This window comes from Callospermophilus lateralis, chromosome 1 (genome assembly GCF_048772815.1).
Source record: "Callospermophilus lateralis isolate mCalLat2 chromosome 1, mCalLat2.hap1, whole genome shotgun sequence".
NCBI lineage: Eukaryota > Metazoa > Chordata > Mammalia > Rodentia > Sciuridae > Callospermophilus > Callospermophilus lateralis.
In genome coordinates this window covers 71,052,330-71,077,006 of record NC_135305.1, presented here as the reverse complement: position 1 = coordinate 71,077,006, position 24,677 = coordinate 71,052,330, and the positions used below count along the sequence as shown (strand labels likewise).

General features: G+C 35.8%; 2 protein-coding genes across 3 annotated transcripts; both read right to left on the bottom strand.

Moving 5' to 3' along the window:
- Window positions 1-3,218: 3,218 nt before the first annotated feature.
- Window positions 3,219-23,111, bottom strand: Ifrd1 (interferon related developmental regulator 1). Of its 2 annotated transcripts, none has more exons than XM_076835179.2 (12): window positions 22,795-23,111; window positions 19,000-19,104; window positions 18,768-18,852; window positions 17,978-18,102; window positions 16,178-16,335; window positions 14,498-14,548; window positions 14,236-14,414; window positions 14,041-14,149; window positions 9,932-10,066; window positions 6,129-6,257; window positions 5,662-5,757; window positions 3,219-3,982 (listed from the first exon to the last, which is right to left on the bottom strand). In XM_076835179.2, exons 1-12 carry the CDS (start codon window positions 22,880-22,882, stop codon window positions 3,893-3,895), a joined length of 1,350 nt encoding a protein of 449 aa, XP_076691294.2. In that variant the 5' UTR covers window positions 22,883-23,111; the 3' UTR covers window positions 3,219-3,892. The 2 variants fall into 2 exon arrangements, with proteins under 2 accessions (XP_076691294.2, XP_076691305.2); XM_076835190.2 differs by lacking the exon at window positions 22,795-23,111 and adding an exon at window positions 21,965-22,085.
- On the bottom strand, window positions 22,926-23,084 carry LOC143381538 (uncharacterized). The gene has a single exon (XM_076835200.1). It carries the CDS (start codon window positions 23,082-23,084, stop codon window positions 22,926-22,928), a length of 159 nt encoding a protein of 52 aa, XP_076691315.1.
- Window positions 23,112-24,677: the final 1,566 nt, after the last annotated feature.

The window sequence follows — 24,677 nt, the reverse complement described above, 5'->3', positions numbered from 1 at the left end:
TGAGAGCACAGGTATCAACTATTCCAGTATATTAAAGGTTTCATTGTAAACAGATCTGTAGTCCTTTATAATCCTACTTGCCAACTAGACGGACCTATCTTTGGAATTTTTTACACATCTTTTAGAAAACGTGTGCTCTCCAAAGCTCCCTTTATACCTAATTTCCATAGGGACCTCATTCTGCTGTGGGGGAAAGATCATTTTCTCAGGCCTCATCTCTACCCAAGAACAAATTTATTGATAAAGCATATGGAATCAGTAAGAGTTTTCTCCAAAATCTAATTACACATTTAAAAACTGATAAATTTCTTTAAAATGCTATTTTTTTGCCATGCCTAGAATTTATGAAGCCTACCAACTAATGTCATAAATCACCTATCTTTTGAAGAAACAGAAGTATCTGCCTTGTTTTTCCTTTCCTATAACCTTATAATCTCAAGTATTAATCCCTGTCAGAAACAAGGAATATGGATGTTAAAAACTTTTTTTTTTGTACTGGAGAATGAATTCAGACTTGCATATGCTAGGCAAGGCCTCTACCACTGAACCAAGCCTTTAATTTTTTATTTTTGAGATAGGGTTTTCAAACTAAGTTGCCCAGACTGACCCCTCACACTTTAGATCCTCCTGCCTCAGCTTCCTGAGTAGCTGGGATTATAGGTGTGCACCACTGCACCCAATTCAAGACTAAGAAATTTAATAGTCAAAGGATATATACATTGTTAAATGGCAGAGATAACATATAAATCCAAACATCATATTAATGTCTGAATTCAACTGTACATCAATGAGGGTGATGAGACTGGCTTTAGACTAGATTACCAGAAACCAATTGAGGAACAAAGCAAGACATGCTATATCTTATCTGTTATATACCTGAAGAAAATAATTCTCATGTCATTTAATCTGGGGACATTTTCAAGTACTTCTTGCTTACTCTTTCAAATACTATTCTCAGGGTATCTAGATTAAATTCCCAGGAAATTAAGTAAATGCCATCAGACTTGAGTCATATTAATTCAAAATTAATTAATTAATTGAGTAATATTAGTCATATTAATTCAAAATTAATTCTTGAGCCTCAAAATAGGGCAGGAACCATATCAAATTCCTTCAAACCAGCAAGATTAACCAAATCTCAAGTAATGAATGACTGGCATATCACAAAAGCATTTTATTACTTTCAAGAAATTCATGCATTCTATGAGTTCCCAGTAATCCTAGCCTTGCAAATTACCCATCAGATACATTAAAAAGTCCACCCATCTATGTAAATTCAACATTTCAGGCTAACTCATCTTTCTTCCTCCCAAAGCCCGAGAAGTAAGGCAGAATATTAAGAAAAATAACACAACCACAAAAATGAAAATAGGAGGCAACAATACTGAAGGGATTCAACAAATGTTCTGAACATAGAAGAGTGAAACCTGACTTAGAACTATCATTGACTAGTGAGCTGAATGACCCTCAGAATTCAGGCAGGCTTATAACCTGGAGGCAAGAATGCAGCATGGTGCTAAATTCCAGCAAGTAATGATAACCAAAATAAAATGTAAGAAGATTGGAAAATTGTGGTTAATGAAATGTTCCAAAAAAAAAAAAATCAGAAAAAGATTAAGAGTCATCTCAGGAGCTCATGCAACACAGAAAATAGAAAGGGAAGGGAGAGAGGAAAAATAATTATTTTCCAGACTGTCAAGCCCACCAAAGCACTTTTTAGAACCCCACAAAGCAATTTTAAAAGTAAAAGACAAAACAAAATCACGGCAAATCTGAAAATTTTGCTAACTGGAAAACAATCCTTTTAAAATTCTTGAGTACAATTATTTGTCAATCTTTTTTAAATCCTGAACTTGATTTTTGATGTATAATTTCATACACTGAGCATATTATTTCATAAACATTAAGCCACAAAATAATTAATCCCATATGTATTCCTTTCCAAGACCCTCATTAAGGAAATACTCTACTGTAACAAGCTAACTAAAATGAAGACATGAAGTCCAGAAAATATGGGATCCAATTTGAGAAAAACAAATTCCCAGGATAGTAAAGTTTAAGGAAAACAATTATGCATTAAGATGAAAGAAAATAAGTCTCCACTGAATCAAGTAAAAAAAGAAGGACTTTATCAAATTTATTTAGATCTTGAAAGAACTGATGATGTACATAAAGTAAAATAACAGTATTAATCCAGGACAAAATGGTGTATTAGAATGAAAATGTAAGAACAGTAAATTAGTTCATATTATCACAGTAATGCAAACAGTGACATTTGTAGAGTAAGAAGACAAAAGGATTATCTTCCCTGTCACAATAGGAAGTTGACAAATGTCTAAAATAATAGTTATAGAAGCATGTTACTTAGAAACATGAAACCAAAGTGCTAAAAAATTAAAAAATAAAAAAACACACAAAAAACCCTGAAAGCTAAACTGCTAAATCTCTTCTGGGATGAGAAAAGATGGAATGGGGGTGGAGTGGGGCTGGGAGAGAGTGTCCTTATAAGCCTTTAGGTATTATCAAACTATGTGTGTAAATAAAAATTCAATAATATTTAAAAATATTATATTTCCCAGAAAATGTAGGGAAAAAACCCTATTATTTGAAGTCTCTTCCATGATTCTAGCCTACCTGGAATATAAAGAAGTAACAATAAACAGACCTAAGTTTTAGATTCTAATCTGCTTCCTACTGTGCTGTATCAGAGGGATGGAATTCCATAAGTGACACCATAGCCAACCAATGATTTTCAATTAGTAGGAACATCACACCTTCCAGGAGTTGTTGGGGATGTGGGAGGGAAAAACACTATTTTGGGAAAAAAAATCTGAAGTGATTTTGACATTTCTTTCTACAATGTACACAATTCCCATCCCTCACTGTTTCTACAGCAAGAAAATCAAAGGAACGGGTATATGGATTCCAAACTGCATGTGTTGCTTAAGCTATATGATTTTAACAATTAAATTTTAATGCATTGTCAATAGTGTTCAACTTTTCATAAAATAAAACATCTCATCATAACGACAACCTAGTAATAATATTCTCAGCAGTAGTTTTAATCCCAATTATACAATGCTGCAGGTTTTTTTCATAGTAATATTTTCAAATACAGAAATAAAATTTTGTCTCACTCCCTTCCTACCTGGCTTGAGTAACTTGAACTCTGTGCCTCAAAGCTATAAGTAATGTTTCTGTCAGTAAAAAAGAAGCGCTTTCAGTGTGCAAACATCTTTATTTATTTCAAAATAAAATGAACAAGGTTTCATACAGCAAAATAGTGTTACTGCTCTCAGAGGTTATTTCTGACATAGGCTAATTAATATACCATGAATCCCAAACAGCTGAAATGAAAGGCCTGTAAGTGCAGCATCTGTAAAGTCTCATGGTATAATACCTTTAGTTGAACCCAGTGACAAAATGAAAATTAAAAAGCTACAATTCATTTAAAATTCAAACCACAGCAGCTTTTCCAGAGGAACTAGCTCCCAAAAATTGTATCAGAAACTTATATTTAAGAGATTAAGTTAAGAACTTGTAGGTACACACCATTATAATCAGTCAGTATTTTTGACAACAGTATAAGACATTAAACCTTGTCTAACTTTTTGCATCTTGAAATCAAGTGAAATACCATCCTTTTGTTCTTTTCATGAATAGAATGTGACCAAACATTACAAACACTTTATTCATGTTTACTGATGATATTTACAGAGAATACTCAAATAATCAGAAATCATCATTTACAATACTATACATTAAATTATGAGGAATATAACCCACCCTTACTATAAAAATTATCTAAGTTGACCCAAGATAGTTCATGTACATTAGCAATAGCTAAAAATTAAAAAAAAAAATTAGAAAATATTTGGCAAGTGCTAGAAATCTAGAAGAATTCTCCAACATCTGTTCTCTTATCTCGACATTTGCTTCGTGCTTTTGTTCGAGCTTTGAAAGCTGCAGAATTGTATAAATGCTGAAATGAAGAACAGGAAAATACATGTGAATCAATAAAACTTAATAAAATATTCTTAAAGATGGGGGGAAAGGGCAAATCATAAAGGAAAGGAAAGAAATGAACTAATCTGACCCTATTAATATTTTAAATGTTTACAAACAAGAAGAGTAAATGAGAAAATTAACAATTCATGGCTACTCCATATTTAGAAAATTATTAACCAACTTTGTAAACTACCAAGTAAATTCCAATCAAAAAAGTAAACAATGGCATCAGTTAGTCTGATCAAGAAAAAGATGAATCATGTCTAATGTGAAGAAGTCCTACCCACTTGTCAATTAATAAAGAAAGAAAGTGTCATTTTAATATCTATTAAATTAACAAATTTTTAAAATTATAAAACCCAAAGCTGTCAAATCTGTGTGGTGCATGCCTTCATTCACTACTCTATGTGAATATTTATAATAGCTCTATTCACAAAGGCTGAAAGGGGTTAAAAGCCTAAATAAACTGATAAATGGAAAAGCAAACCAAGGCATATCCATATAATAGAATATTATTCAACCAAAAAAAGGGAGTGAAATCCTTTTTTTTTCCCCCTTGGTACCAGCATTAAACCCAGGGGTGCTTAACTACTGAGCCACATCCCCAAGACTTTTTTACATTTCATTTAGAGGCAGGGTCTTGCTGAGTTTCTTAGGGCCTCACTAAATTGCTGAGGCTGGCTTTGAACTGATGATCCTCCTGCCTCAGCCTCCCAAACTATTGAGATTATAGGTGTGCCACCACCACGCCAGACATAAAATTCTGATACATGCCACAATATGGATGAACTTTGACAACATTATGTCAAGTGAAAACAGCCAGACACAAAAGATCACATTGTATCCTTCCATGAACATGAAAAATCCAAAACAGGTAATTGCAGAGACAGGACAGATTAGAGCTTGTCTAAGGGAAAAGCCAGATATAGAATGGCTGGCTGCCTACAGTTAAAGGTTTTCTTTTGAGGTCATGGAAATATTTAAATGCGACTGAATTGAACACTTAGAACAATCTACATTGATTAAACAAACAAACAAATAACAACAACAACAACAAAAATACAATTAAAAGATTTTTGAAATGTTAAAAGTGAGTGAGTGAGAGGTGTGGTGGGGATGCCTATAAACCCAGCAACTCGGGAGGCTGAAGCAAGAGGATCCAAAGTTCCAGGACAGCATCAGCACCTTCGCAGGGCCTATGCAACTCAGTGAGACCCTGTCTCAAAATAAAAAATAAAAAGGGCTGAGGATGTAGCTCAATGGTAAACTGTCCCTATGTTAAAAAAAAAAAAAAGTGAAAATAACATGAGTCACTATTTGATGGTACAAACTCCCAAGCAGTTTTCCTCATTTGTAAAATGAATCTAGTACCAAGTAAGCTATTACCTTATACAAAGGAAATATGTGTAAATACTCATTTCTATGTTATGGTAGTAGGACTATGGGTAAAAAAATTTTATTAAAACCTCCTACACTCTAAATGCAATAAAGCTTCCACACTTTTAGTACAGTTATTGTGTGTGCAACATTATTAAAAACTAAAATTTCCATTTAGCAGTAGACACAGTTCACCTGTCATCAGGCAGAATCAAATCTTTAGATTCAGTTTTCTTTGGTGTATTTAATTCTATTAAAAACAAAAACAAAACATACCCTTTCAAAACGAGAAATCTTCATTGTTTTAAGTGTTGCAGCATCAAGCAGCACTGGGGGTCCAAGTTCAAATACATTGCGAAGGAATTCATTTGACTTGTATAAGAAAGAGATAAGGCTCAATATTAAATATCACAACTCTTTCACTACTAAACAAATCTGATTAATAGAAGTTATGTGGGACCTATACTTTTTTTCTGTTTCTCAATAAAAAGGTAAATTAGTTTCCAATGCCTTGAATCCAAGAGACCTAAGTGAAGCTATTTGCTTTTATAAAAAGTTATCAGTAACATTCCGGACTTATACAAAAATTATTTCAGATGTATTCCATTTTACTTTCAAAAGTAAATTTACTTTTTTCTAATACGTGAAAGCTTTCTGGATACTCAATTAACTTCAAAGTGATCTACATTCAAAGCAGCTCCCTAATTTATAAGTAAATATGTAGAAAGGTATCACTCACTCACCTGCAAGTGGTATTGCATTCCTGATCCAAGAACCTCCTTAAAGGTGTCATAGGTGTGTTTCTTGACCCAGCTATCAATATACATGCGTTCAGGACCAAATTTAACAGTTTCTGTTGGAAAATCCCGTTCCTAGCCAAAAGAAGAGGCAAATCACCAGCACTAAAAATGGCCCAAAGATATATTATATAAACACAATTTCTAAACAGACAAGATTCATGCTGAGATACTTGAGCAATATTTTAAACTGATACTTCCATATCTGAGATGTGAACAGACTAAGAATTACTATCCTGGATTAGGATACAGAATTTGTCTAACTATGTAGATTTAAAGATACAACTGAGTTAGAATAAATATTAATGACAAAACTGTACTGTGGAGAACACTTAAAATAATTTTGAAAGCACTCAACAAACTAGGAAAAAAGCCCTAGACAACTCAGTAAGACCATGTCTCTAAATAAAATATAAAAAAGGGCTGGGGATGTGGCTAAGTGGTTAAGTGCCCTTGGGTTCAATTCCTGGTACTAAAAAAAGAAAAGAAACTAGAAAAGAGATCAAATGTTTGTAATGGGTCCAAGAGAAGGGAAGAAGGCTGTTGAGTAATCTGAAAGACAAAAATGGCACAAGGCAAGTGGTGAACTGATGAGCAGAAGGGACCTAGGGAAAGAAGTAAAGATTAGGGTGGAAAGACCAAGCAAAAGAAGATCCAACAACCAGGAGGCTCCAATAGGTCTCAAACTAAGTTCATTAAGAAAACCAAAGGTAGCACCTGAGTAAGGTTAAGATTTCAGAAATGGAACTATTTTGCCAGGAGACCATTTCTAAGAGCCATGATGATATGGACCAAGAGAAATGGAAACAAAGTCAATGGAACAAATATAAGATAGGGCTTTCCCAACGGATAATGTCACCCAGAAGGGCAACAGAACTTGGTAGAAGAAAATTGGCTACTTAATTTTTTAAAGAACTGTGAATATTTAAGAATAACCAGAAATAGATCATCTGACTATCACAGGGAAAGGAAAAAGAAGGTGATGAAACTTGAGATCAACTGCCCACCCTACAGCTATCCAGGCCCCACCTTCTCTCTCAGTAGACACAGAATACAATGTAGTAGAAAATAATGTGACTACTACACATGGACATACCATTCACTGCCTTGCAATTTCTGATTTAACCTCCTCGAGTCTGCTCCTTTGCCCGCAAAAAGAGGCTACCTATACCTATACCATGATGAGAATTACTAGAGGGACAACAGAAAACATGTCTGTAAGGCACATACAAGACTCTGGTTTAGCAATAACTAAAAAAAAAAAAAAAAATAGTCACATTCTATTTCAACTTCTGTTTCAGAAAACACAGAGACACTAGGGAAGAACTCTTATTTCCCATCTACCCAACCTCTATAAATTCAGCTGCATCCTTATCTATTCCTCTCTCCATCCTAAATGTAACAGACCCCACACACTTTTGCTCCTTAATTCAAGGGGAATCCCAATCTTTCTCTTATATTTTCAAATTTTCTCTATAACAAACTCTACAATCCAGCACTATAGCTATCAATTCTCTTCCTTTTTCTACTGCTTATGCATTTTAAAAGAACAGCTGGGATAGATATATTGACCCACTTATTCACTCCCCATTTACTTCTTCTTCTTTTTTTTAATCCCCAGAAGGGGGATTAAACCCAGGAGTGCTTTACCATTGAGCTACTACTTCCCAGTCCTTTTCATTTAATTATTTTTTAAATTTTAAGACAGGGCCTTGTTAACTTGCTGAGGCTGGCCTCAAACTTGCAATCCTCTCACCTCAGCCTCCCAAATTACTTCGATTACAGGCATGCACTACTGCACCCACTCTCCATTCACTTCAATCTGGCTTTTCTTTCACCACTCTACTGAAGCTACACTAATAAAAGGTCACCAATGGCCAATTGACAGATCTATTTGAAACATTCACTCTCTCACTTGACATTTGGCCCTGCTGAAAAAGCAAAGCACAGTGTGTTTAAATTTTGGCTTTGCTACTTATTGTTCTTAATTCCCTTTTCCCTAAAAAGGCGATAGCTGTATTGCTTAAGAGTGAAACTAATAATGAAACTAAAATAATAAAACCTAATATGCTTACAGATTTAAGGAATACATGAGCTTCAAGAAAGGTTTTGGATAAAAAGAAATGGTGTGGCAGCCACTATCTCAAGATGCTTAATTCTCCTCTATGGCAGGTTCAGCAGCCTTTATTTGAAAGATCCATCAAGGAAGCAGGATCCTTTAGAAAAAACTAGATTCCAATGGAGGGGCAGGTGAGGATGGAGACATAACATCTAGCAAGGAGGTTTGACAGGTAGATTGAATGTACACTGAATGATAGCTACACTTGAAGCAGAAGCTAGAATAACAGGAAGCTCAATGGAAGAACAAAGGGGCGCAAATTCTTAGATGAAGAAGAAAGGTTAGGTAAGGCCTAGAAGGGTAGATAGACTAGAGGATAAGAATGGCTTCAAATTTTAGCAGGGCTGAGGAGTAGAGACAAGAGACTTGACAATGCTAGTGTGTAAACTGAGATTTCAGAATAACAGGTGCTGAGTGCTATAGTGGCCTAAGCTGATCAATAAGATGCCTGGCTGTCAACCCCTTACAATTGATTACTTAGAGGGAATGCATCAAGACAGAAAATATGAAATCCAGAAAATCTAGGACACATCTTCATCTTATCTTTGAAGGTTACAGTATCACACACCCAAAAAAATCTAAATATAGAAGTAGTTTATAGTTATTTCTAAAATGATTTGTGTAATTTAGGGCCACCGCCACACTATAATAAAATCAATTTCAATTCTTAGCACTGATGTCTGCTCTATTTAGAGGATTTTATTTTTGTCTTTAGATTATAAAATCCAGAGTAAATATAACTTACTAGGAAGCAGTTATAGTCACCATAGCAGAAGTATTTAGATCCCAGAGGATCTAATCTATATCCTAGGTTATACTTTATAAAAGGTAGATCAAAACGAAGAAAGTAGGATACATATGAGAATCACAGTAACACATCAAAACTAGATCTGGGGTGCGGCCTGAGCATCTCTAGTTTAAATTCTCACTCTAAATTTTCATATGCTCATCAGGTTAAATGACTCTTTGATTACACATTTATTCTCCAAAAATCCTGCCCTACCATATAACAATAATCTGAGAAATCTACTCTTTAAACACTAGAAACATTTCTTGTCTGGCCAACCAAAAATATTATCAGACTTTTGTTCTCTATAGTGAGACTGCCCTTATTCTACAGCTTGTTTTAATCATGCACTCTAATCCCTACAAGTTTCTACATCTATTTATTGGCAACATACATTGAAGCAAATTAGGACTACAGAAGAAATTAAGCATCATATAATTTTAAGTGGTCTTGGTAAGATGCTGGGTTTTGTTATTTCGGGTTTTAGTACCTACCCTTGCTACAGAGATCAAAAGGTCTTTGCTTTCAAATTTTGGTGGTCCTAGGAGATAAACCCCAGGTCTTCCATATCCTAGGCAAGTGCTCTAACCACTGAGCTACACCTCCAGCCCTATTTTTTTTTAATCTAAAAATAAAATACCTTTATACAGCAGCATTAAATTTGCCTCTATAAGGAGAAAAAAAAAATTCTTCACCTACTTATTAAAAACCTGCCTGGTCTTAAATGTGAAAATTTTGAATGAATAACAAATTCAATCAACAAAATGATTCAATTGTAGAGTTTAGCCTGAAACAATTTAATTTCAAAGTAAATACCTGTTACAAAGCATTTAAGAGGCCTACCTCTACTGCTCTCAGGACATCTCTGAAAACAGACCGCTGCTTTCTCTTGTCCACTTTGGCCCGGTGTTTATTTCCATCTGTAGCCAAAGCTCTAAGCATCTGTGTCAAAGACTCCATGTCTTCATAAAAAAAGTCCTGAAAAAGCAAAGCAATTTCATTTTACTTGTTTTTGTTTGTTAATTTTTACAAAGTTTCTTCTAGAGTTAACAAAAAATAGCCTACCTTTGAAAAACATCTAGTTATACAGAACACAAAAATGTAAGGGGTTTAAAGATTTTGGTGCCCAGACACATTTATATTATCATGCAAAATTTTCATCCCAAAATACTAATTACAGAAATGCTAATTACCACAAAAGAGTTAATGGTCCCCTTCCAAATGTATCCAGATGCATTCAACAAACACTAATTGTGCTCCCACTAATATAAGACATTACTGAGATTTTAAAATGTTCAGTGAAACACTTTTACACTAGTAGAGCTTCTACTCTTTGGCTACCCAACCCCAAATCACTCATTTCAGGGAAATACAATTATTCTTATTCCAAAGGTACAAGCTACTGGTACTGGTAATGCTTCCCCACCTCACCCCAATATCTTTTTAGTTGTAGATGGACACAATACCTTTATTTTATTTGTTTACTTTTATGTGGTGCCAGGGAACAAATCCAGTACCTCACGCATGCTAGGTAAGCGCTCTACCGCTTGAGCCACAATCCTGGCCCAATGGTAATGCTTTTTAAACTTCTTAATTTCTAAGCAATGAAGCATTCACATCAGGTACACAATTTAAGTGATTAAATTATTTAAGGCAAGAAGATACTTTAAATCTCGGGAAACTACTAAGTACATTATTTGCTATTACCTAAAACTGATTAAGAATTTCCTGGTAAACCTGCTAATACATTCTAAGAAGTCTCTTTATTTGGTCCTTTTTTCTCAATTCCCTAACTCCATTTATGTGGGTGGGGGTGGGGGTGTACAAAGGATCAAACTCAAGGGCTCACACATACTAGGCAAGCCCTGTACTCTGCTGTATCCTCTGCCCTCCCAACTCCATTTTACAACCACATTAAAAACTAAGATACGCAATCACAGTGCACACACCTCTAATCCAAGCAACTGAGAATGTTGAGGCAGGAGGATCACAAGTTGGAGGCTAGTCTCAACTACTTAGTGAGCAGAAGTATGAAAGATTTGAAAAATCTATAAAGATGAATAAAAATCTAAGCAAATTCTATACATCATCTTAATTAATTCTAAGAACTATGAACCACTGCCAGTGATTCTCAACTAGATAGGCTTTTGACTCCCAAAGGATATTTGGCTGTTTGGAGACATTTTTAGTTGTCACAACTGGGGGAGAAGAGTGCTACTGGCATCTAGAATACAGAGGCCAGGGATGTTGCTAAACATCTTACAATGCACAAGACAGCCCCAAACACAAAAGTATCCAACACACATACCAAACAACAAAAACCTATTTTAGATGATGAATCACTGAGTTCAATAAAATACTAAAAGATGGAAAAGAAATGTGTACAATTTTAGGGAAAAAAAAAAGCACTTCATAAAGTGCTTGGAAATCTGTGTATGTATGTATATATGTAGGTAATGTTACATTTTCCCTTCCTTTGTATGTGTGTGTATATACATATACATGTAATTATATATGTATACATATATGTAACTCACACAGTAATTATTACACAGCAAGGTCAAAAGTCCTGGACTAGAATTTCAAATATACTACCCACTACACTAAGTTTTAAGAATTATAAATCTGTTTTATCATCTATCTGTCAAAAGAGAATATCCACACTCCCACACATTGGTTACGGATTAAATAAGATAATAAAAATAAATTGTCAGTAAATTCTGAAGCATTAACTATTATATCAGAATTCTACATTTAGAGGAATGTACATGGAACTTGTATTTTTCTAAAAACCCGTGAAGCACCTGGATGAGGCAGTTTAATCAAAGCATGTATTTTGCATTAATTTGAATCACAAGCATGCACCATTTACAACCTTGGGCATATTCATACTAGCCATCTGTGCCTCAGGTTCCTCTTATGTAAAATGCAAGGAATTAATACTATCCACATTTCATAGGTACTTAATAAAGATTAAATAAAATATCAAAAGTATATAAAACAGTACATAAACATGCATTAATCCCTAATGGCTTTCAACGTTATAAGATATAGCCTATTCAATCTAACATAATATAAATACAACAAAATAGGTTACTGAAGATTATTATTTGTTACCTAAATAACAGCATAGCAAAATTAAATGATTTCAAAAGTTAAGTAGAATAAGGAAAAAACACAGAGTTACATTCCCTTGGATTAATTCATTTTCAATCATCCTGTAACTACCACCTCTACATATATAAAAAGCTTACATACTTAAAAATAATGGCAGACTTGGTTCTGTTTATAACAGCTCATTTTTGCCCTTGGACAAGGATTTAAGTCATATAAACACATTTGGATGAGTTCTCCTAGCTATCTATGATTTATTAAGTCAAAGATTAAGATATACAGTGGTAATACATTTACACAAATTTAAACAAATTGAACATGTATAATTTAAACTGCATTACAACTTTCCTTTTAAGATGCATTTAAAAGGTGAACATTAAAAAAATTAACATTTCTAGCCAGCAAAGGAATGTAAGATTAAAAATTGGGACATCTGGGTGTCTGTGCTTTGAGGGTAAGAAACCATTAACTAGCTCAATAAAATTAAACTGATGACTAAATTTGAGGCCAAGTTTTTACATAAGGAGAATCATTAACATTAACTTACTTCTCCTTCCTATCTCCTACCCTTAAAAGAAAAGTGGGACTACAGAAAAATTATGAATAGACATTTTTAATATACAGGCCTAGAATGGAATGCAAAGGACTAAATAAATATGGCATACAATCCAGAACAATGTATCAATTGTATTTGAAATATTCACTGTTACCAAATTGCAGGAAAAAAAATGCAGTTTGGAAATGACCGATTTACTCCTCAGATTTTAAAAAGCATCTAGTAAAAGTAACTGAAGGTTAGAAACAGTATCTTCTATTTAGTTACCAATTTCCCATAAATATATGCATTTCGTTACTGGATCCTTATGTTCACTATCCTTATGAGAAGGATAAAAAAATATCTATGGACTTGACGAACGGCAGTAAAAGCTGGTCCTCTACCTTACTTTGTTATTTATTTATTTATTTTTTAATGTGGTACTAGGGACTGAACTCGGGGGCATGAATCATCCCCAGTTTCTTTTTTTAATTTTAAGACATGGTGTTGCCAAGGCTGACCTCAAACCTGTGATCCTCCTGCTTCAGTCTCCTGGCCACTGCACCCAGCTGGCATACAACAGCACGTTACCTGAACCATGTATCTAAGAAAAAATCCCCCTTCCTATAGTTAAGATCTGATGCATTCCTTTCTTCAGCAATCCTTAGACTAGAGATTACAAACTAGAGTCCAGTTTGCCTGAGACAATGGGTTTCCTGGAACACAGGACTTTCAATGCTAAACCCAAAAAGGTTCCAAGCAAACTGGGATAGCTTATCAAACTAAAACAAACTCAATTACCTCTGAGAGCCAAGCCATGGTAACTAACATCCATGAGTAGAAGATGGATAGGGAAGGCACATGTACCACTCTAAAAATGCGATGTTAAATGACAATGATTAAAGTCATCTCATCCCAAACCTCTGTTAACCTAATACTTCACTCATTTGATATTTATTATAAAGCATCACATATTAAGTTACCTTAATATGTTAGGTATTGGAGAAATCCAAACATCTCCACTAAAATTACACAACTTTCTCAGTGAACACATCATTCCCCCTATACTTCAATTCAATAGATAGTAAAATTCAAGTATAACGAACTATACTCAAATATTGCTCTACCAAACTCCTATTGGTTTATGCTCTCAGAAGTATCATCCGTGCTAAGAAGCAGCACAATCACAAGGTTCTCACTAAGCAATCCTGTAAATTTATCATCCAGTTCTTAATTGTGATGGTAATGTTGGAATAACAATCCTTGTGGCACAAGCTTTTTCCTCTGCCAATTAGGTACTTACACTCTCCATTCCTCTGGCCAATTCAAAAAGAAGTGCCAAAGATTCGCCAGCAGCTATTCTCATGTTTACATCATCACAAGAAAGGAGGCTTGGAAGTTTATGGAAATGCCTAAAAAATAGTTAGTCATTACAATGTGAATGCGACAGTTATGTCGACTAAATGTTTTTACAAAATATGAAACTAAAAACACATACGTCTCCAGCTTTTTCTTTACTTCATTGATTGGGCATATAGTCAGTAATAATGTCCATGCAAGAAGTGAGCTGATATGAAGCACTGTGTTTGGAGTGCTGCAAATAACATTACTGTCTTTCTCCTTGAGATAGGACTTGGTGAAGATATTTTCCAAACATTCCAGAGTTGAATACAGCTCCTAATGAATAAGAATATGACATAAAGTAACCATCATAAATTAGAAATAATCATATGTAACTGAAGTCAAAGTTTTCTACTTACAGTGATATCATCTGTGGCAATAAAACTGCAAACACCAAAGGAAGTTGCACACTGAAATTAAAAAAAAAAAAAAAAAGAAAACATATAGATCAATGCTTAGCTTTCTTATTAATTCTACATGCACTTTTGTAATTCAGTATGAAAATTTTCTCAACTACCTGACTCTACGACATCCTAAGGACAGTATATGCATGAAGCAGGGGAGAAGAAAAGAATATTAGACCAAGAGTCAAAGGAAGTGCACTTTAGTTCATGCTCCGCTACCAAACTCCATACAACTTTAGGAAAGTGATTGTTTCTCTTGGTTCTTTTATTAATTCATAAAATTGAAGGGTGATGAATGTATTCATTAAAAAAAATTTTTAGATGTTGATGAATCTTTATTTTATTCATTCATTTATATGTGGCACTGAGAATCAAACCCAGAGACTCACACAAGCTAAGCAAGCACTCTACCACCGAGCCACAACCCCAGGCCCTAATTTCTAAATCCACTCTAGCCCCACAGTCTGATTTAACTTATGCGAGTGAAGCGTTTGAAGGGGTGAACTAACTATTCCCATTGTTTCCTTATTGTATGCAGTATAGGTGTCTAGCAGATCATTTCAACCTTTAACTTTAAAGATGGAGCTGAAACTTGGACATTTGCAATAAACAAGCCCACTCTATTTAGGACCTTTTGTATTAAGATGGTTACTGGTTTTTTACATTTTTAAAACCACCTAGATTCATTGTTTTTTTTTTTTTTTTTTGGTAGTTGTAGATGCCATTTATTTATTTTTATGTAGTGCTAAGGCTTGAACCTAGTGCCTCATACTTGCCAAGCAAGTGCTCTGCCTCTGAGCGACAACCTCAGGCCTTCATTGGTTTTTATAAAGACTCCACTATGAAAACTTGTAGAACGAAGCTACTTCCAAGAAATAAGCACCCAGGAGTAGAAATCTCATAAAACTTAAATATTTATTTCCAAATTATTAAAAAGTATCAAACAATTAAGCTGGGCGTGGTGGCACATGTCTATAATTCCAGCGGCTCAGGAGGCTGAGATAGGAGGATCACAAATTCAAAGCTAACCTCAGCAAAAGTAAGGCACACTAAGCAACTCAATGAGACCCTGTCTCCAAATTACAAAAATTGGGCTGGAGATGTGACTCAGTGGTCTAGTGCCCCTGAGTTCAATCCCCGGTTCCAACCTCCCCAAGAAAGTATCCAAACAATTAGAAAATCAAAGCTTTCTCAAACTTCAAAACAGATAAATATTTCACAGGCCAGAGTTTCAGAGATTGCTATGCCTACCCATATTCATCTTTTTCAAAAGAACTTACTTAGGACATAGCAATCAGAAAGAAAAAAAATAACATTGTTAGTAATAAAAAATAACTACCCAATTAAAGAGTCCAGATCATTTCTTTAAGTGCCAATCAAAATTATTCTATAATAACCCTAAATAATTCAATATAATATTTATCTGTATTATGATCTTCAATTTCAAAGATGTAGGAATTTGTTTTATATCGAATACTCTTCAAAGTGTCAGAAAATTAAAGAAAACAACCATTATACCAAGTTTGTGTTCACTAAAATGGACAAATGAGAATAAAACATTAACAAAAATCTACTGTTTATGTCTGGGCATCAAGCCTAGATAGATCTGTAAATTATTAAAAATCTTATACTTACAGATTGTCTAGCCTGGATACTAGCTGTCCCATCACAAATTATTTTCTTTAGGACTGGTCCAAGAGTTTTTAAAATCTCTTCACTTTCAATTCCAGGGCCTAACTGAATACAAAGAACAGAAGCAAGCGCTGCAGCTGCCCGCTGCTCGTCGCTCTTCCCTACAAAAGAAGCCAAAATACAACCATAACTAATTATTTTCAACAGACTAACTTATTAAGATAGTAATTCCCAAATTTTTTCAAATACAAAATGGCATCTACCATTTATGAAACCCTTCCTACACTTCAGGCTTTGACATAAGGCATAAACTCAGTGAGGCCACAGTGGTGAATCTTAAGAAACAGACCTCACTCAAATCCTAGACCAGTCACTAACTATTCAAATGATCTTCACTTAGTTATAGATGATTTTCCTCATCTGTAAAATGAAGATAAGTAATGCCGTTAAGGGAGTTCTACATTGGTTCAACAAAATTACATGTTTCATGTAAATTTCTGCCTTCTAACTCCATAAGATATTCATAATGAACCTTGTTCAAGCAACCCTTGAATTAATCTCCTAAGCATTTCATATATACACAGCCCAAGAGGTAATCCTTCAGATTTCCCTTCAAAAATTTTTTTGAATGAATAAGGGATTAAAAATAGAAACCACATTCATATATAAATGATTTTTTTTTTGAGAACCGTATGCACAAAAGGGTGTAAGGCAATAGAAATCTATTACGTTGCAAATTAAAAATCTATAATGTGCAGGCCTCAATGGAATTTTTAAACTCACCTAGTCCAACTACCATTAAGAGACAGTTTTAATGCAAACCATATTTTTAAAAGTCACTGGATGCTGTGGCACACATGCTCAGTTCAATCCTTAGGGCCATACATGCAAAAAAAAAAAAAGCTACTGTGTTATCTCAAATACAGTTGGCTCTGCTATCAGCTATACCACTAAAAATTTATGGGCTTAAGAGCTGTCTGGCTTTCCCAATGCCTTTCCTTATTCTGTATAATGAGAGGGTGAAATCAATCAAGGGTTTCATTCATGACAAAGCTTCCATCCTGAAGCAAAATGAGAAAAATAAGAACATAAAGTTCATTCACATTAAAGAAATATGTGCTTTCTACATTTTTGGTTCTATAAGTATTTTGTTAAAAAAAATAATGATAGAAGGTAATTATCTTCATAATGTGCTTAGCAAGATATGTGAATTGGCAGATAGTAATCTATCTAATTTTGTGGTTTCTAAAACTGAAAAGTCGGTAATAATAAGCTGAATCTTTAAGGTCTCTCTTTATCCTTATAAGCTCTATCATTGAAACAATATAAATTCCAGAATTCTATAACTACAAAGTTCTAGAAGGCAAACATTCCAAGGGATATCTTAAAAAGTGATATCTTCTACAAGTACAATGGATATTCTAAATAAGTGCAAGGGAAAATGAGCTAGATGACATAATATTTGTGCAAATTAGAAAATGAAGTAGGAGGTCTTTTGAAATAATACTTCATCTTTACATCTGATACACACTTTCAAGACTTCTATATCTAACCAGAGAATAGCAATCACCTCTTAGGATAGAACCAAAGATGACAATCCAACCCAATCCTTCCATGTTTGTTACATAAATAAAAACAAAAGTTTCTAACAAATCTCATTCTCAGTTATAACAAGCATGCAATATTCCTTGACTATCATAGACTAAACCAGAATTGCCAATGTCATTAACAAATGTTACTGCAAAGAAGACAGCAAATACATCATTAATTCTGCGCCACTTACTCAAAAATAAGGGTGATTACCTTTTTTTAGACAGCGTTCAATGCTATCAGTTAAAGTCATTCTTCTTTCCAGAATAAATTCATAAAACATTTTTGAAGCCAGTACATTTTTAATACCTTCAAGAGCTGCCTGCCTTGTCTTCACACTATTTAAAACAAGAAAGATCTAGTTGAGAATGTTGCCACTAGACAATGTTTAAATCTAAATTATCTTCAAGTCCTAAACATTTTTCAGTAATTTTCATTTATAACTTACCTTAATACATAAAAGATTTTTAAGCTGCTTATATCAGAACATTTTTCTGTTTTTTAGTTTGATAGGCAGAACTCTGAGTGAATAATATTTCACAGTCTCAATGTATGATTTCTCCAGTATTATAGTAAGTTTACATTTTTAACACTACAATGTTTGCATCTTCTGGGCTTTACAATTCCATCCCTTAGTAAGTTCTACAACTACTATAAAGAAAACAACACAGCTTTGATATTTTTCATGTCCATACCAAAATCAGTGGACAGACAGCTTAAAGCAAAGTTTAATTATCATCTCTATAACTTTAATTCAATAAATCTATTTCCACTGTAACAAAATACAGTTACATATATGCTAGAATAATGACCAATTCAAATTGATCTAAATCCTAGTGTCAAGTTACTACCCACATTAATAGGCTAAAGGAACAAAAAAACATTAATTCCTCCAAAGTAAACAAAAAAGCATCAGAAAAACATTGCTGTATCACAGAACTGCCCAAATTATAAGGTGGTTGATCAGAATGACCCAGAATGGAGAGTTTTTAGTATTTCCTACCTCTTATCCAGGGTCAGGTCAATTAATCCCTTTAACTTGTACTCTAAGTCTTCCTGAGTTCCTTCCTCATCAAGGACTTCTGGCCCTAAGGAATAATTATAAACCATCAATGTAATTTTAAGAAGGGAAAAAGCAGATAGCGGAACAAGTATAATATACTTTAGCTATAAGAATTCCTTCACCTAAAACAACTCTTTATCTCAAATTGGAAGATTATATTTAAAATTCATACCATCTTCAGCAAAACTGGAAGGATCACTGTAACCACTGCAATGGCTCATTGTTTCAATTGATGCATCCTCATCACTAAAAGGTTGAACATTTCGATGCTGGCCACCTATTAGATAAAAAAAGATGATTTTGTTGCTGTATATGCAAACATTTAGACTACATTTTATGTTAAATTAGAGGTAAGGTAAGATAGTTTTAACATTTTATGTTAAATTAGAGGTAAGGTAAGGTAGTTTTAAAGATAATTTGAATTAAAAGGAGGGAGAGAAAAGGCTTCAAATAGAAACTTTACTATTTCATATGTCATAAAAGCCTGTTAAATTAAGGTTCCAATATACTCAAGTTTAAAAATATCCATGCTATTAATACAAAAAAAAAAAAAACTTTTTAAAAACTAGAATATTTCTTTCAATATCATCAACTTATGGAACAAATTCATGATAACTTAGGAATTTTATATTAATTAAAAAACTAGCTACTGGCCAAATTATATTATTATATTGTGTGCGAATATGAATAAGTAATAACAAATTCCATCGTTATATGTAACAATGCACCATTAAAAATATTTGATGGAATAAAGGTTACTCAGTTATAAATTATACTGAACACTGACTGAGCTAGAATGAGCTACAAATTCTACCCCAAGAGTGCCTTCAAATCACCTGATTTACCTAAGCCCTATTTCTCTTAGTTGGGAAACCAAAGACTATACCAAATATCACAAAGACCCTACATTCAAAAAGTTCATATTATTTACTACCTTATTTCTTGAATCCTGTAAGTTAAACTGAGTTATTTTTCTTTTAAATAGGGTATGTCATTATTTCTTTTAATCAAAACAGAGAACTTAGATTTTTTAATTAACACAGCAAGTAGCCTTGCAATTTTCTTGCTTATTGCCAAAGTAGTAAAGCATAAAGAATAATGAAACCAAGATCCTAAAATTTCACAATCACCGTGCTTAAAATAGAAGTAAACAAAGATCTATGATGCTGTACTCTATTTCTGGATTCATCTTCATTGTCTTTATGACTAGAAATCATGGCAACAGTTGATGTCATCTGATTAATTTTACAACTCACAAGTCAATTTACATTTTTAATTTTTCATATTCAGCCATTTTTAAGAGTAGTTCAATAACTTCTCTTGACTATAGTCAGTTTCCATTTCCTTTTTTTCCCCAAAAGTCAAGGGAAAGAGGGATTAGGAGAAGAAAACAAAAAAGAAACAAACAAACAAAAAAGGGCGGGGGGAAAACCCTGCATGAATGCCTGATATCTGGGTCAAACTTTGTGAGTTTGGCAAACTCACAAACTCACCTATTAATGAGGTGGCACTCTAGATACATGAAGTCCTTATTTCCACAGGATTTATTATGATTTTTTTTCCTTTCTGAAAATTACTCCCTTCAGAGCTTGTCCAGTATGCACAAGGCCCTGGGTTCAATATCTAGCACCACAACAAAATGCTCTCTTTAAATCACCACATGTTGGGCCTGGGATGTGGCTCAGTGGTAGAACGCTAGCCTAGCACGTGAGGGGCCCTGGGTTCAATCCTCAGCACCACATAAAAATAAATGAATGGAATGAAGGTATCGTGTCTAACTACAACTAAGAAAAATTATATATATACACACACATATATATATATATATATTTTTTTTAATCACCATAAATGGGCATACTTGTATTAGATTTTCTTAGCTTTTTGGAAATTTCCAGTCTCAATGGAAAGTCCATTAAAGTGATAAAGAGAAGTTGGTCATCTATTTGGCTACATAGTGGAGACCTCATTTAAATCTCATTCATCTACATATTATTTTAAAAATAAGTAAGTGGTTTTCAAGTTTGTAAAATTTCCACCTCTTCTACTCAACTATTACTTGCTTATTATTTATCAAATAGGCAAAACATTCCATGAGATCAAGTTAAAAAAAGCTAATCTCATACCCACCCCTCCCCCAGTCCTACTCACAAGAGGAAACCAGAGTTAATAAGTTCTAATGTAAACATCCAAAAACTTGGGAAGCATGTAATTTTATAGAGTATTCAAAGAATTACTTTCTATTTGCCAGTATGTGCTAAAAATTAAGAGTTTTAAATGTTTGTATTGTATATACTAAAATACAGCGTTTAAATGAACCTTTTCTGCCAAAAAGGCAGGCTGTGATAAGGCTGACAGGTCACAAGTCATCCTTGAGGCAAAATATTAAAGGCAATTCCCCTACAGCCATCAGACGCCTCTACAGTTAAGTACTGAACAAGGAAGGAAAGAGGTATGCCAGGAAGCTTCAAAAGGGGATGTTTGTGATTTATATAGACCACTATTACTAATTTCCAAACAACTTCAGTTTGCTTACTGCTTCTCATTACTTCCATCTCATCAACACACACAAAAAATAAAATTATGGTCTAGGCAGAACTGAAATGTGTATTTCAAATAAGGAACACTGAAACAGAGGATAAGAGGTATCCTCAGCTGGCCCAAAGCAATGAAACGCCACAAACTATATATTCTGCAGCTTGATAAAGAATAAATTTCACCAAAATGAAGTGCTTTCAATCAGGATAGCAACATAAAGAAGGATTGACTTTGTAATCATCCATTTCCAATGTTAATTATTAAGTGTATAATACATGATCATAAGTGTTCAGGCTGCCATACAGTTTCCAATAATCTGTAACAAGATAACTGGTATATTTACTATTTAATCAAAGGCGTATCATTCTGAGGATCAGAAAGAATGGCAACTGTGTCAACAAATACCCAATGACTAATATTAGCTGGATGATCTCCGAGGATATCCCAATATTCAACTCCATAATTTCAACAATTACTAAATGAGATGACTGTGTTCAGTTTTATACTACTTTAATTGAGATTAGTGTGGTGTCATGTAGGACTGACTTTCCGGTTGGAATTTTTTCTTAACCGTATTATAAGTAAATACAGTTAACACCTACCCATTAGGAAAAGCTTCTACTTTGCAGTAAGGGCCCCAAAAACCTAAACTCTTCGCCAACTGCAAACTGAGTTCCTTGCCACCTGATTCACTGCAGAGAACCCACAGAATGTAGCACTAAAGGTGAACGCGGTTTCTGCCTACGGGAATAGGAGGTCGCCTCGACTAGCCGCAGTGGGTCAGGGGCGCGTGACTTTGCAGGTGCCAGTACTGAGCAAGATCCCAGCCAAAGGTGGGGCGGTGGCCGCATCCTCCGACGTCTCCGCCCCGCCAGGTGAAACACGCAGGATGCGCTGGAAGGCAGCAGAATGGAAGCCACTAGAATGGAAGCCACTCGCGTGCCTCTGCGTCATCGCCTCTGCGTCATCCCGGCCGCGTGACGCAAGAGAGGGTCCAAACCCGCCAGACGTTTGGCACTCCTAAGAACTCCCTGTTGAAGCTGGGATTCACAGGCGGCCGGTGACAGCACGGGCGCAACTCCACCTATACCCCGCTCTTGGTCAGCTAGGGCTAACTAGCAGTAGTTTCTGGGGACAGCTCCTTTCCCACGCAACTCCAGAGCAACTTCATCCCGACACACACTCAAACCCAAGGGCCCTTTCCTCCCTGCCCTAGCGGCCGGTGCCCGAAGTGTGATTCGCACGCCGGAACCAAATCGCGCGAGGCACGGAGCCCAGGGCACGCTGGGAACTGTAGTTTGCCAGCCACACCACGCGCCTGGGAGACGCAAACGTCTGAAGGTAAGACGGAACTACAACTCCCACTCGCCCCAGGCTGGGAGCCTCGCCAACCCGGCCGGCACCAGGACGCCGTGGCGGGGATACCCCTTACCTGCCGTTGCTGCAGCTGCCCCTGAGCCGCCGCCACCACCGCCACTGCCACCGCGGTGGGGAGTGTTCCGCTTCTTATTTTTCGGCATCGTGGGACGCCCGGTGCCGTCTAAACTCGGAGTTTAGCGAGGATCAGCCGATGGAGCTGCACTTTCTACTCGTACGTCTGTGAGGCGGGCGGCTGAGAGGCGAGTCTTCGGCTAACAACAGAGGCGAGAAGCGGCGGGGGTAAAAATGGGCGGTGGCGGCAGCAGAAATCCCCGTGAAGAGCTGTGATCGGAAACGATACATGTTTCTCTCTAGCGCGGGAGCTAAGGCGGGGCGGGCGAGACCACGACGCCTTAAGTAGCCAGACGACCGCCTGTCGTCACCATATGTGGGCGGGACTCGAACTCTCACTAGCCAATCCCTTCAGATCTCCCCACTAGCGTCCACTTGGGCGGCGCATGTAACCTGACTCCCAATCCCACGCCGCAAGTCTTAGCTCCGAGCCCCAGGAGTGAGCCTTCGCGGCCGCGGGGAATTTAGGGAAATGTAGTAGGCCCGGGGGTGGGGCCTCCGGCTCCGCCCAGCTCCCCCCAAGGGGCTTTTCTGCTTTCTTGCTTGGCTGGGTGTGACCCCGCCTCTGCTTGGCGCACGCCTGCGTTGGTATTAACTGATGTGGTCAGGCTGGTGATCCATCCAGCAAGTATGCTTGGTAACGAGAGCCGCCTTCCGACTGGGAGCTACGCAATCACTTGTGCTACTCTTTCTTGGCCACTCTAGTTCTTTTCTTTAACCTTACCCCTGCTTCGCAGGGATCGCTGCCCAAGCACAACCATATGTCTCTTTGAGAACTTTTCTGTGATAGTGTTTTAATTAGTTTTAACAATCATCAATACCTACATTTGAACTGTGGTTCAGGAATACGTCTCCTCCCACACAAACGCCCCCCCCCCCCCCAGTATGCTTTTGTCCACTTTAGTTGTGTCATTTCGGGTATATGTCATATTCTAGACTTAAAATACCTGGCAATTCGGTGTCAAATCTCCATATAAGAATTTGCCCTTGACAGTTCTTCCTGCCAGTTAGAAGGTCAGTTTGGGATAAGAGCTTCCGAGAATTTAACAGCTGGTAAAACAAACATGAGCTATAAATATCAATAATCGAGGTGGGGTTTGTTTTGTTTTCTCAAGGTGCTTCTAAGATCTCTGTCTTCCTTGTTAAACATTTGCCCTGTATTTAGGGCCTGTTATTAGGTTCCTATACTATGTTTATGACAGACCAAACTCTGAATCACTTCAGTGTAGGTGACTCATTCTCTACTCCACCTCTCACCTGCGCTCCATTCGCTTATTTTTTAACCACCTGTAGGACATTTTCACCTGGCTGTCCAATACAGTGTTTCCCTCTTCCTGTCTTCACTGTATTATTATCCTCCCATATGCTCAAATTCCGAAAAAATCATACATGGTTCCTTTCTTCAGTGTTCCTGCAAAACAATTGGTTTTAAAATAAAGCTTTCAAATTCATCTCTTATTCTTTAATCACATGTGGTCTCAGTTCATGTCTGGGCTCCCAGACTTCATGTGCATGTTTCATACCCAATGATTCTGTGAAACTTACTCACATATCCCCTATTTTATTTATCCTCCTACTTTAATAATTGTTACAATATTTCATGGTTCCCATTACTGACATATTAAATGCCAATCCTCTTAGCCTGACCCTTATTCCCTTTCCAGTTTCCCCATACACATCTTATTCTTCAGCTAAAATGGACTGCTCTTCCTTTCCAGTACACAGCTCTGCTCTCTCACTTCGATTTCATCATTTATATTGTTTCATGTTCTTGCAATGCCCTTCCTCTGATTTTCATATTAAGTCTTGTCATCTCTGAAGATC

Bases quoted from the DNA above. Each gene is read 5' to 3' on its own strand.
- Ifrd1 (XM_076835179.2), bottom strand. From the start codon at position 22,882: ATGCCGAAAAATAAGAAGCGGAACACTCCCCACCGCGGTGGCAGTGGC. The intron at 14,150-14,235 runs GTATGTGTTTTT...ACTATTTTTTAG, and splicing joins GTAAAGAAAAAGCTGGAGAC to GCATTTCCATAAACTTCCAA. The intron at 6,258-9,931 runs GTAGGCCTCTTA...TCTTTTGGCTAG, and splicing joins ATGTCCTGAGAGCAGTAGAG to GAACGGGATTTTCCAACAGA.
- LOC143381538 (XM_076835200.1), bottom strand. From the start codon at position 23,084: ATGTATCGTTTCCGATCACAGCTCTTCACGGGGATTTCTGCTGCCGCC.